This window comes from Alosa alosa, chromosome 16 (assembly GCF_017589495.1).
Source record: "Alosa alosa isolate M-15738 ecotype Scorff River chromosome 16, AALO_Geno_1.1, whole genome shotgun sequence".
Classification (NCBI taxonomy): Eukaryota; Metazoa; Chordata; class Actinopteri; order Clupeiformes; family Clupeidae; genus Alosa; species Alosa alosa.
In genome coordinates, this window is record NC_063204.1 from 21,790,271 (window position 1) to 21,804,210 (window position 13,940).

Genomic DNA, 13,940 nt, shown 5'->3' on the forward strand with positions numbered 1-13,940 from the left:
ATAGATAGAGATAGATAGATAGAGAGCAAAAAAAGTGAGAGGTGAATGGGGATGAATGAAGATGAGGTGAGGTTGACAGACAGAACGAGCAGTGATCCATGCCGACTCACCTGGAGCGGCGGAATCCTGCCAGACCCGATCGCGAGGCCTCATCGATGAGCGGTGTCACAATCTTCTCCGTCATGTCCGTAAGCACAGTGAAGGTCGGCTCCACAATGAAATCGATAAAACCTTAAGGGAGACACGCACAAAAGCACATACACACACACACACACACACACACACACACACACACACACACACACACACACACACACACACCCACACACACACACACACACACACACACACATGGGCACACAAGCAACTCTAGTAAACATATGCACAGCAATGCATACAAAGTATCTTCAGTATGTACACACATACAAAGTAAGCACACACAGTCAAAGACACAGAGAGACACACATACTTACACGCCCAAATACTCATGACTTCTCTATCCCTACTGTGTAAGTAGATACCAGGAAGAGAAGCTTGGTGCACAAAACTCTTCTTAATCCTCGCTATGTTTTTTTTTTTTTTTTTTTTAATTTTTCCCCCAGGGCAGGGCAGATTGAGAGGGTCCACAGAGGCTGCGTGGAAGGATGAGACTTACCGATTTGAGACTGAGCCACCATGGTAGACTTGGGGTCACAGGCCGGTGAGAAGACCAGTCCGAGCTCCGACTCTTTATCACCCTGCACAGACAGAATTTAGAGTGAACTCAATGTGTGTGAGGGTGTGTGTGTGTGTGTGAGAGAGAGAGAGTATGTGTCTGTGTTTGTGTGTATGTGTGTGTGTGTGTGCTTCAATTGAATTCAATTTTATTCATAAAGTGCCAAAACAATTTAAATTGTCTCAAGGCGCCCTAGAAAAGTCTAGAATATATTTTATTTTACTTGGGTTGAGGAACATGGGGGCCCATCAGGATCTGTTTGGCGTAGCCCAGATCTTGTGCTATGCCCTGTGTGTGTGTGTGTGTGTGTGTGTGTGTGTGTGTGTGTCTGTGTGCAAGCATTTATGTGTGTTCTTGCTTGCTAGCTGCTTGCTATGATAGCCACTGCATAGATAAAATAGACTTAGCGATTCAATTTGCATTAATAATTTGTGACTTGTGTGGCTGTATTTGTGTATGAACAGAAGGTTTACAGTTGCTCAGTGTGGTGTGGTTATGTGTGTGAGAGAGGGAAATAGAGAGAGAGAGAAAGAGAGAGATGGAAAGCACAAGAGAACACATATGTGTCTGTCTGTGCTTATCTCTGTATGTACTGTGTGTGTACTGAGTGTGTGTGTGCGTGTGTGTGTGTGTATTGGTGCATGCCTGCCTTTATTGCTTTTGAACGTGATAAACATGCCTCTAGTGGTCCGGAGACAGTAATGAGGATCCATAGCCAGCCTCCATCTCCCTCAGCTCCCCTCAGCTCCCCTCCGCTCCCCTCCCGTCAGCTCCCCTCAGCTCCCCTCAGCTCCACTCCCCTCAGCTCCCCTCTGCTCCGCTCCCCTCAGCTCCCCTCCGCTCCCCTCAGCTCCCTCAGCTCCCCTCAGCTCCCCTCAGCTCCCCTCCCTCAGCTCCCCTCCGCTCCCCTCAGCTCCCTCAGCTCCCCTCAGCTCCCCTCCCTCCCTCAGCTCCCCTCCGTTCCCCTCAGCTCCCCTCAGCTCCCCTCTGCTCCCCTCCCCTCCCTCAGCTCCCTCGCTCCCCTCAGCTCCCTCCGCTCCCTCAACTCCCTCAGCTCCCCTCCCTCCTCAGCTCCCCTCTGCTCCCTCAGCTCCCTCCCTCCCTCAGCTCCCTCCCTCCCTCAGCTCCCTCCTCCCTCAGCTCCCCTCTGCTCCCTCCCTCAGCTCCCTCAGCCCTCCTCCCTCAGCCCTCAGCTCCCCTCCCTCCTCAGCTCCCCTCTGCTCCGCTCCCCTCAGCTCCCTCAGCTCCCCTCCGCTCCCCTCCGCTCCCCTCAGCTCCCCTCAGCTCCTCCCTCAGCTCCCTCCACCCCCCAGCTCCCCTCTGCCCTCCCTCAGCTCCCTCCTCCCTCAGCTCCCTCAGCTCCCTCCCTCCCTCAGCTCCCTCTCTGCCCTCCCTCAGCCCTCCGCCTCCTCAGCTCCCCTCCTCCCCTCTGCTCCCTCCCTCAGCTCCCTCAGCTCCCTCCACTCCCCCTCAGCTCCCTCAGCTCCCCTCAGCTCCCTCCGCCCTCAGCTCCCCTCTGCTCCCCTCAGCTCCCTCCTCCCTCAGCCCCTCAGCCCTCCTCCCTCAGCTCCCTCTGACTCCCTCTGCACTCAAGCCTCAGCTCATCCACCAAGCCTGCACTCAGAGCTCCTCTCCTCCTTCAAATGCACCTGACCTCCTCCGGCCAAAGTAGCCGCTATTTAAATCCCCCCAGCTCCGCACACAGCTCCACTGACCTTCAACACTGCTACTCCCATAGACTACTCCACCATAACTCGACACTCACTACACTTAATACTGCTACTCCCGTAGAGTAATTCATCATAACTTGATGCTCACTAGTACACTTAACACTGCTGTTACGCATTGGGATTGAGCAGTGGGGACGCGGGCAGTGAGGTTGCGTTTGTCCCGGGCTGCTCCTCCTCATTTAATAATAATAACCATAATGGGGAGTCTATCACTTCATCTTTTAGTAAGGGGAAATAAAGTGGCAATCTGTGGGATAAGCAGAGTGTCAGACAAACATGCTATAATTTGTTTTATGAGGTTACGTGGTCTGATTGCACCGCTCGCTGCTGGGAGAGTCCATTGACCTTCAACCGGGCCAGGTGTGAAATTTTTGCTGATTAGAAAGACACAGGCAATCACGGCGAAAGTGATTTGCATTGCAGTTTCATTCATCGTCCCTGACATTTTCTATTAATATGATTAGTAGCTGCAGAACCTGAAAATGAACTGATTAGATATTACGGTTGCACATCAATAAATCAAAGTTTTAACTTCTCTTTTTTCCCCCTCATCCTTTCACACAGACAGAGTTTGAGGAAATGGTGAAACTGCAGAAGGCAATTTCATCTCCACTAAGCAAAGAATTAATTGGCTTGTTTCAATCAAAGAGATATCTCCCACCTACAGTACTGTACAACATTGCTGAGAATTAAAAAAAAAAACTTCCCATCTTGCACAGTCGGAGTTGGGACAGCAGGCAGCAGTTCCATATTTAGATTAATAACTTTAATAATAAGCTGTAGAATAAGTATCCATCAGAATATTTGATTCTACACAAGAATAAATGGCAAATAATGTTGCTTTTTTATCTGTGACGGACTGTGACTCTTTAACAGGATATCAGGATGTAAGACACAAAGATAAGGCTTGGCAGTGTGAGTTGCATTATTAATCTTGTCAAAATATCTTGATCTTGAGATAGTGATGGTGAAAGAGTTTGAACTTAAGTGAACAATTAGATGACGCACATGCCATCTATATCTCAGCTGTTGGTTGGGTAATGCACAGTAAACACCTGGTGTTCATCAAATCACCTGTGCTCCAACCCTACCTGCCTGACCCAGGGCTGGAGAGGGGCTCACCTGTCGGAAGAACTCCTCCAGCAGAGAGGTGGTCCAGCGGTGATGCAGGTCCCAGTTCTTAGCTGGGTGGCTGATGTCTGCTGTGTGGAGCAGCAGCGATAAGGCCTTGGTTTTGTCAATCCTGCCCACAAACAGAAACAAGTCTCACTCATCGATCCCAGAAAACCAGCACTCTCATTTCATTATACTGTATGCTGCTGATTACAGACATGCTGGAGAACAAAGACTTTTTTTGTATTGGGCTGCTAAAAACACTAAAAGGAAACTGCTGTTAGTGATTAAGGTCTGTAAAACTAAGGGGACATTACTCTCCAGTCATTATTCTCTAATCTGTAATTATACAGTGAAGCAACTAAGGGTGTAATTTGTCAACTAAAAGTCAGCCCACCCCGTGGCTTCCCCAGGAGCTGAGATCCCCACCTACTACCGCCCAGCCTTGCTCCTGTACCGAATGTAGGACAAAATGTTTTCACAGTCACAAACATTTTTTTCTTTTCACAGGTCATTAGCACCTGAATTATCAGCCCCCACCGTCCCCCAAAAGGGTTCCAGATAATTGCTGTTGTGCAGCTCAGTGGTAAAGTGATGGGAGATATTATTCCCTCCGGGGCTGAGCGGCAGGGGGGCTGCTAAAGAGGCCGCCTCCCTTTTGGCCTCCCGTCGCCGTGACGCAGGGGAGTGCACGGGAGGGGGATGGTGGTGGTGGTGGTGGTGGTGGGGGGGGGTTCTGTACTCACGCCTCGGGCTGCTGGAGGAAATTCTTCATGGCCTTGATCTGCTGGAAGTGACAGGACATGTCTGTAGCCAGCACCATCTCCACCACCAAGGCCCGCAACTCCCTACACACCGAGGAGAATGGAAAGAAAAAGTCAGACAGAATGTAGTTTGCCACTGCAGCCTTTTCCTTCTGTAGTTACAAGCTGTGGTTACTCTGCGTTTACTCAGCATTTCACTTTGGGTTACCCGTGCGGTAACAGTAACAGAGTATACAGTATAAACAGAGACTTTCTAATGAGGAGACACATATCCTCCATAGAAATGTATGGGGTTAGTTTGTAACGCCAGAATGGCAAGTTGTCTACACATATCACAACCCTTCCGCGGCAAAACATCGACATGTGAATACATTGAGCCAATCATGTGCTGTGTTGTGAATACATTGAGCCAATAATGTGGTGTGTTGTGAAGACATCATGCCAATCATGTGTTGTGATCTCGCCACTGGGGCAAGATTGGTGTCTAGAAGCCTTGCGCATGCGCATTTCTGCCGAAATAGATGCCCAATAAGTTCCCAAAAAGCTTTGCAATATGGCCGCCGAGTGGAGGGACTTTGGTATAAAGCCACAGAAGCCAATATCACTAATGACTTTCACTTCATTTGGACCTCTGTTCATTTTACATCATCTGGATAACAATGATGATACGTTCGTTTTTACTGGCACACCAACAGTGCGTCTCTCTGGGCTGCTCCTTGCTCTGCTCACCTCCAGTCGTCCTTGGACAGGTTGTACAGAATGTTCATCTCATCGTCGTCCTGCAGGAGGCGGTAGGCCGCGCTCACGTGGTGGTTCTCCTGCACGGCGCGGTCGTTGTAAAAGATTGCCATATCCGACCTGAGAGCACATAACCAAAGCTTATGTAATTAGTTTCTAGCTGCAGATATGACAGGTGCCGGATCCAAATGATTTGAGCAAACAAGAGAATTAGCGGTAAATGGGTGAAAATGATGGAAATTAACCGCGATTCAAACGCTTGTCACTCTAATTGGGGTTTAATGCCAATCTTGGAGCAGAGGTTAATGTGTGTTTCAGAGGAGCAGCCAGGGTGAGGCTGATGACCTACTTCAAAATTGGATGTCTCCCAAACCCCTAGGTCTGAAATGGAGGAAATAGGAACAGCACACAGGTTGGTAGTAGGGAGAAACACAGGGAACCTCAACATGTTTCTTTAAACTAATTACCAAATGCAGGTATACACATGCAACACCTCTAGTGTGAAAGCATGTATTTGTAAATGCATTGGTTTTGGATGTCCTGCTGGACAAGCACTGCTGGACAATATATATCTATATATATATATATAATTTTATAATAATCTCTTTTACATGATAGCTGCGTACAGAAATCTGTAAAGGTAAGATTGACTAGATTACTTTTTTGATTTGATTTGTACCCATGTTGGAAAACAAGTCAAGAAAAGGCATAACATTAAGCAGAAAAGGGAAGGAGAGGAAGGAGAGACAAACAAGATGATGCCTTCAGATCAACATAGTACCCATAAATAGAGGAAGGCATCAGGGAGGTGGTTTGTTTGTTTTTTGTTTGTTTGTTTGTTTGTTTGTAAGAGTTTAGGAGCACTCCACACAGCATATGCTTGTCACAGCCCATTACCTGGTCTGGATGTGAAAGTTGTTAGTGGTTCCGGTGTGCTCGTAATCATGCACAGCCGCCGCGAAGATCAGTGCAAAGATTTCCAACTCCGTCATCCAATGCTGAGGCAGAGATGGCAAAAAGAAAACAATTGACAAGGTAGTGTGTCACATATTTATGGTATGGTAGTAAACATTTATTTACAATAGACATTGGGCAAATCTATACATTTGATATCTCTTATTAAATAGAGTGTACAAACCAATAGGCCTATACGTTTTGAAACATTTGCGAGCGTCACATTAGATCAATCCATTTTAAGACCCCATTGGGGAATTCTTTGTACTCTCAGAATTGACTTAGCAAGAGGAATGGATTTTCCTCTGCTACCTCTCTCCTTTCCTGACTTTGATGTGATTATTTGAACGGCTCAGGACTCCCTACTACAACTTCCACATCGCCACGGCCACAAGCTGCAGCTATTCACATTTGAGCCACAGATTCTTCTTTTCTTCTTTCTTTTTTCCACAGAAAAATTATTTATAGCGGGCTTACGTATGAAACAGGATAAATATTAATATGAGCCTGTGAGCCATGACTTCAATAAGAAAACAACAAAAACTACTTTAAAGAGAGGATGAAAAAAAAAAACTATTATGCTGAGGCATAGGAAAATGTATGGGAGCTAGGCTAAATAACAAATTCTGTCATGATGCCAGGCTTTCCTTTGTTTTATCGACGCCATGAAGAAGAGTCGAGTGACATACAGTCAAGTGAGGACAGCTTTATGTGCACCGTGTACAGCTCCTTATCATTACAAAGGCACCTGAATCATCCACGCTCCATAACACAGGGTCTCTCTTAGCCTGTACCCCACCCACTCAGGGTCTACCTCAAGGCCTGTTCTTCATTGCAAAAGCCATTTGATGCTAACATATCACATGGATGGTTAATGACCATCACATTCTGAGTGACATCAATGCAATTTCTATGAGCTGGAAGATTACCTTGCAATCAATAAGTCTCTGTTTATATGACAGGTTCTCTGTTTTGATCTACTGCCTATACTGTATATAGTGCTGACTAGAGATAGATGCGGCTGATGAGATCAGATGAGATTAACTGGGTTGTAGGAGTATGGGTGGTGGTGGTGGGTGGGGTGCTGGCTGTGTGTGTATGTGTGCGGGTGCGAGTGTGGGTGGGTGTGAGTGTGGGGGGGTGGGGTGGGGTGGGAGGTTTGGCTATGTGTGTGTGGATGTTAAGTTAGCCTATATCTATGTTTATATGTCTCTGTGTGCATTGGTGTTAGCTAACCTTCTGTGTTAATGTATGTTTTTTTTCTAATTTGTGTAACCACACTCTCTTGATTGCCCAAGACAAATTTCTCTACTTAAGAGACATTAAAGGCTCATCTTATCTTTTCTTATCTTATCTTATCTTAAGCACTAGCCTACTTACGCCATAACAGAGCAGGTTTTCCTTATAAATATAGATTTTAAGTTGAAGGCATTTTGCAAAGTTTAGGGGGAGAATATTTTCATGAGACTTAATTTGGAACTTTACATTGTCTCACTGATGTTGACCATTCTGAGGGTGACAGGCTGTAATCAGGTCAACTCCATATAGGAGGCTTAACTATGTTGACAAATGCAAGTTACTTTTACTTTACATACATTTATGTTTAGTACTACAAAGTGATTTAGTATTATATTATTTTATGCTGACCTACTACCAACCTTTTTAAAACTTTTTGAAACGTAGTCTTTTGGAAACATGTTTATCCCCTCAGCATTTTAACTACAATAGTTTGTGTGGACTCTTCTTCCTGTTTTTAAACACTGATCTTGAGCCCTCTGTCATCTATTTTAGTGTTTACTCGCGCTTCATCAGAACTATTTTTCTTCTAAGTAGAGCCATTTTTTTAGAACTTTAAAATTTCAGTCTGGTTCTTATATGTGACCAATGCGTCTGGGTTGTTCTGGTTGTAAATAGAGTGTAGCCAAAATGTATGGTACATCTAGCTTGGAATGCAAATTTTTATTACCCCAATCCCAGTGACCATTAAATTATTACTAATGACTTTATTTATTTAATTTATATTAATTTAATATTCTACTCTCATTAATCATATTTGAGACCCAGATCCAGTTTTAGGCACAGCAAACACTGTTTAACCGACCACAAATTATTGCCAGTAGACACACACTGACGTTTATTAAGGCACATAAAATAAAGTACAGTACAATATTTTTAAAATTCGGTCTCAGCTGTGTCTAACTAACTAAATATATCATGGTGGCTCTTGGCTGGAAAATCTGAGAGAGGCAAAGCTAAGGTAATAATCTTCCTACAAACATCTTCATGAACCATTAGGAGGTGCACTGGGATTTGCAGTGTGGCACTGGCCTTAGGGTCAATGAGAGCTCTAATTGGCCCAACCATCTGGCTGTCAAAAATAGAAGCCATGCAGATTTGAATCACTGATACGCACACTTGCGTTGGATAACAATGAAAACACTCTAAGCAAAAGTGAATATCTAACAAGGTCTGAAGCAAGCCTGAAACATCAGCTCCAAAAACAGGCTGGCTGGAATTAGTCTCTGGGGATCATGCTTGGGCTTTGGAAACCAAAATATTGAATGTTTATATGTAGAAAAATGCAATCATGGCCATATTGTAATTTCATACTAATTTATGTTGTTGGAAAATCTTAATTAGAAGCCTCTCCGTTAACTGAAGGACAATTACAGGACAGAAGACCATAATTGGCCAGAATGCCAGTTACGTTTCAGAAAACTATTTGGTCAAAACCTACATTCGGTCAAATTATCCTAGGCATTTGTTGGTCAACTGCCTTGTAAGAGGCTAGCTTAGAGATCGGCTACTTGATCCCACGCATTCGCCCTGGGATTGATTTGATCAGAGGTTCTTGCGCCATGGCGCCAGGACTCACCACAATGCCCGACTTTAGCATGAAGAAGTGGACGGTCTGCGTCACGTCTGCTGCATGCATCAGATTGTGGTAGGGGTTTTTGTGCTTGCTGTAGCCCACCTCCAGAGCTTCCACAAAGGATACCAGTGCAGAGATGGGTATCTGAGAACAAATCATGTGGTTTTCTCATCATGCTTGCATGACATGGCAAGGAGAAAAAAATACTCTTTGAAACAGAAACAGACTCATGTCAACAAAGATCCCCCTTTAGCTCATTTTAATACACATTCTTTAAACAGGGCAGGCTATGCTATTTGTAATGACAGTGAGATGGTAAAACCTTTTGCCGGCTTACCTTGAAGCGGTTGATCAAGTCGTATCTTGTGAGCAGCTCATAAAAGATGAATTTCAGTGCATGGTCTCCGCTTGCATCATTCAGAGCAAACACATCAAATGTCCATGTGTCCACGTGCTGGGAGTGGAATGAAACAGAATATTTCTCTCTTTCTCAGCAAAACAACAAGAATGATTAAGTGAAATGTACCCACTATAAACCCCAATTGTATAGCTCACTGTTCAGCTATCAGAGTACTGAGAACGCAACACACAACAGAGTGAACAGGAATGGGAAAGAAAAGACAGAAAACATCAGGAAGATGAGAACAAGATTGAAAGGATGGGAGCAGTAGGAAATAAAGGCCTTGGTGTGCAATGAGTAGCCAGTTGCTTAATCTTTTGCTTGCAGCCACTCTGCTCATAAAATGGACTACAGCAGTGATACAGGGGGAGCTGAATGTCAGCATTGTACAGTCACAGGCAATTTATGGAACTATAACTCTTTTTGTATTCTCTCTTCCCCTCGTTCCCTCTCTCCATCCCCTCCTCTTGTTTCCTCCTTTACCCTCACTGCCTGTCCAACGACTCCCAAATTCCTCTCCACTTGCGTATAGTTTTGATGCGTCAGGAACGGCTTGCGTTTGAATTACAGCATCATTAAAGATTTAAGTCTTTAAATTGGAAGTTTTTTCCCTGATCCCTCCATCTCTGTCGCCGGGGCGAGTGGAGGGCCTTGCTGCTGCCGCGCCCTGAGGGGCTTGCTGAGGGAGCCAGGCTCCGTAGCGGAGGACACACGGGTCTGAGCACTCGTGTCGCCGCCCGTGTGCAAAATGCCCCGGGCCGAAGAGACAGCCAATGAGAGAGCGAGAGAGAGAGCGAGAGAAAGAGAGAGAGAGAGAGAGAGAGAGAAAGAGAGAGAGTGAGAAAGTGAGTGTGACGGAGGCTCTTGATTGCCCTCTCAGACATGCACAGAGAGAGATAGAGCGGCGTGAAGGAGGGCCCCCTGGAGCCGTCTGAATGCATCACGGGGGGAATCAGCCAGCCCCATGCAGGAGATTACCACAACAGGGCTAGATGGGATGGCTCTGCAGGGAAAAGTCATGGGGGAAATATCCAGACCTGCTTGCCTCAAGGACACGGGCACTTTGCTGTGACTTGGCAAATTTTTGCCATATTTCCAAGTGGGGGGAGGGGGGGGTCAAGATTGGCCCCAGAGTGGTGGCTCTTCTGCTGGTGGAAGAAAAGGCTCTTGAGATGGAGCTATAAATAAGTAAGGGATAATGTATAGAACGCTGGTCATTATTGGGAAAATAAGTCCCGACAGGGCGAACCGGCCTGAAGGGACCTTGTTCTGCCCTGAAGGGACTTATTTTCCCAATAATGACCGGCGTTCTATACATTATCCCGCTTATTACACGGCTACTTGCCAAAACTAAACAATAAACTCCCCACGATGTGACTCTTTAACCTACATAGACTAGGCTATAGCCTATTTGTTACCGTTTCATCGTGGCTTTTGGTGAGAAACAAATAGTTCGACAACAGCACACACTGAACAAACATTCTTTAGAACACAAATCGCGCTACTTTCACTTTTTGAAAGTTCCAGTCCTTAAGTAGTGATAATGAAAAGACGGAAATAGAAGCACAAAGCCCATTTTCCTTGACAGTGGTCTGTTATACTTAGCAACGGTCTGTTATTGAGAATAAGCAGACCACCGAACGTTGGGAAGGCCCATTCAAGTGAATGGAGCATTCTGCAGCATTATGAAGAGCCGTGTAATAAGATGATAATATTGTGACTCATATCTCAAGCTGAACACTATGTTGTAGTAATCCAATGCATGCCGGCCTCATGCTATGAAACCCACCCCCCCCCCCCCAAAACGGATGCTCTGTTCATGGGTCCAAACACTCGCTTGCCGGCTTGCCAGCCTGTCCCCAGTGGGGCCATCATATGTGCTGTGTGCTTGCACGTGGCATGGACCATTCCGTTGAGATGTCCAGCTGGCAGACACACAACAAGCACAACGCCAACATGCTTTTGCCACTGTCCATCACAATCCAATCCAATTAGTTTCTATACATACAGCGACGGCACATGTTTACATTGTGACTGGTGTTAAGGATGGGGTGTCCTTGTATTCTTGATGATGTATTCTTTATCGCTGTTGGTTCAAACTGATTCCCATTCCCCAGTGCCCACTCCTCCTCCCCACTGCCCACCCAAACCTGTGCCCATGGCCGAGGGTTCTAATACCTTGAGAACGGTGATCACGCTGGGAGGATAGCTTAATCCTACCATGTTGGACGTCCGTCGGTACATTCTGTTGGGGAGAGATAACATACAGCAGTCAGAATGTCACAGTGTAAGAGGATGCTGAATAGACCTCTGATTTGCAGAAGATTGCCATTAGGAATTAACATTTCAAGGGCACTCAGGGTCATCCCTGGAAACAGCAGTAAAGACACTGGCAAAGGGATTGCTCAGATGCTATAAGGTCTTCATCAGACGGACTTTACTTATTTCCCTTTGATGTGTCTATTTGCTGGGTTCTCTGAAAGAGGCCATGTTGTATGGATTTATGCAGCCAGAGGGGGAAAGATTACTTTTGACCTATTAGAGGATATTTATTCGTGAGAATAATAACAACCCATGCATTAAGAGAGAAGGAGTACTCATGTAAAATGTGTTGCTTCCTAAATCTACTCATTGGAAGATAATGAATCCTGCCCAAATTGTGATATAATTACTCTCAGCTCGAGGTACACAAATGATTAATTGTGCAACAGAGAACAGTTAAGAGCAGCAAAGGACTGTGTGGCGGCTCAACATTTACTGATGCCACATATAGCATGTGCCCACTGACGCACCTTTCCACAAATATCCCAGCCTGCACTGCGTGGACGATGCTGCGAAAGCGCGGCTTCTCCTCTGTCCGCCGGAGCATCAGCCCCATCTGCCGCGTGAAGGTGGCGGCCAGCCAGTCACGGACCTCCGACGGGACAGAGTCCGACTGGATGTCGCTGAGCTCATCCTCCGTGTCCACCAGACGCCTGCGGAGATGGGGGACAGAGAGTCAGGCTGGCCAGGTTTACATCCAGTAGTGGGACTGGACAGTCATTGTTGTTCAGGGAGGATGGATTCAGATAGGCTTCCTGCTAAGGTGCATCTTTCTGTTTTATGTTGTGTTGATGTGGTGTTTGATGAGAAACATTACTGATGCTGAACTCTTGAAGAAAGTGTAGCATAGAAAACATAGAAAACATTAAGGATGAAAGCCCAGTCTTTATCAGTATGACTCTGATTTGCTTGTAGGTGCACGTGTGTGTGAGTGTTTAGGAGTGGCATTTGAAAGAAAATGTTATTATATATATAAAATGTAATATGTTGTCATCCTCATCACATACCTGATTGTAATTTGTTTACCCTCACCATGTAGACCCGCATGACTAATGTTTACCCTGTATTATATACATTATTATTATTATTATTATTATTATTATTATTATTATTATTATTAAGGGATATGCCCTAGACACATCAGGTCAAGGACTGTATGTCTGTGTTTACTTTGGGGTAAACAACAAAAACAGCCGTCACTAAGAGAAGCACCGTCTGAGCAGAATGAGGCGTGAGTGCAATATAATTGCATTAGCTTTATTACACGCACTCTGAATGGCGCTCAGTCAGCTAACGACGTCAGACAAATGCAATAATTCTCTCATTCCTTGTTCATCTTGCATCAGCGCTGAAAACAATTCCCAGGAAAGCTGGAGAGGTAGATTTGCTTCAGCCTTTGTTATCGAACGTGTGATTACTCTTCTGACAACTTCCTCCATCTTCCTTTTTCATATCAAATGTGCATAGCAAGGAGAGAGGAAGAAACAGAACAAAGAGAGTGAGAGAAAGAAAGAGAGAGAGAGGCAGAGAGAGAGAGAGAGAAACTGAGTGGTTGGTCCATTAGCCTCTCTGAGCACCAAGAAGAAGGCTTCCTTTGGGGGGATGTTGGCAGAGATCCTAATTGCTGGCCATAATTAGCTGGTGCCATGGCCACAGCGGAGAGTGGCAGAGCAGTGCAGAGCAGAACAGAGCCTTACCGCGTCTCCTCGATGTAGACCGACTCCAGCACGGTGGCGGCATACTCCAGGTTCTTCTTCAGGTCCACCACCGATGCCTCGCCCCTCTCTAGCTGCTTCACAAGGCATCGCAACCTGCAACCACACAATGTGCAGAAGGTCAAAGGTCATGAAAGACATTAGCGACATTGCCACTTATCATGTTGATGGAAGTTTTCATGTTTCCAATATTAAACATATTGTTTAAGTTTGCTTTCTGGATTTTTCTTAAACAAATGGAGATGATTTAGTATAAAAGTTCATACACAGCCATGGGAAAGACCATTGATTTTTATGCTGTTATTTCCTGAAAGTGACTGAATTTCTGCGTTTGCCGTAAATGTCAATCTGATATGTACAGCTGACTTGAGACCACAGATAGTATCTTTGCGGTTCAATAAGCACAACCTCTTCCTCAGAAGGTTTTTTAACCTTTAAAGGCAAACTGAACAACATCAGTTGATCTGTCTGCTACAATCCCTCAGAGTAATAAAAAAACAGCAGTCTTGAAACAGCAGTCAGGAGGGGATAGCATACATGTAGATCAGCGAAAAAGCTGCGCAAAATCCAATGACCTTTTTTGGGGGACAAAAATCTTTCATCATTACGATAAAGTT

The 13,940-nt window shown here is 45.4% G+C and overlaps 1 protein-coding gene across 1 annotated transcript in view; it reads right to left on the reverse strand.

Annotated features, from left to right (window-relative positions):
• Positions 1 to 13,940, reverse strand: part of LOC125309144 (calcium/calmodulin-dependent 3',5'-cyclic nucleotide phosphodiesterase 1C-like) — a 59,972-nt gene that overhangs the window by 7,392 nt on the left and 38,640 nt on the right. The window contains exons 3-13 of the mRNA XM_048265875.1: positions 13,306 to 13,419; positions 12,079 to 12,261; positions 11,465 to 11,531; positions 9,224 to 9,340; positions 8,890 to 9,030; positions 5,958 to 6,058; positions 5,052 to 5,180; positions 4,305 to 4,406; positions 3,568 to 3,688; positions 656 to 737; positions 111 to 231 (exon numbers count right to left, since the gene is read on the reverse strand). Of these exons, the coding sequence (XP_048121832.1) occupies positions 111 to 231; positions 656 to 737; positions 3,568 to 3,688; positions 4,305 to 4,406; positions 5,052 to 5,180; positions 5,958 to 6,058; positions 8,890 to 9,030; positions 9,224 to 9,340; positions 11,465 to 11,531; positions 12,079 to 12,261; positions 13,306 to 13,419 (1,278 nt within the window). The remainder of the gene's footprint in view (positions 1 to 110; positions 232 to 655; positions 738 to 3,567; positions 3,689 to 4,304; positions 4,407 to 5,051; positions 5,181 to 5,957; positions 6,059 to 8,889; positions 9,031 to 9,223; positions 9,341 to 11,464; positions 11,532 to 12,078; positions 12,262 to 13,305; positions 13,420 to 13,940) is intronic.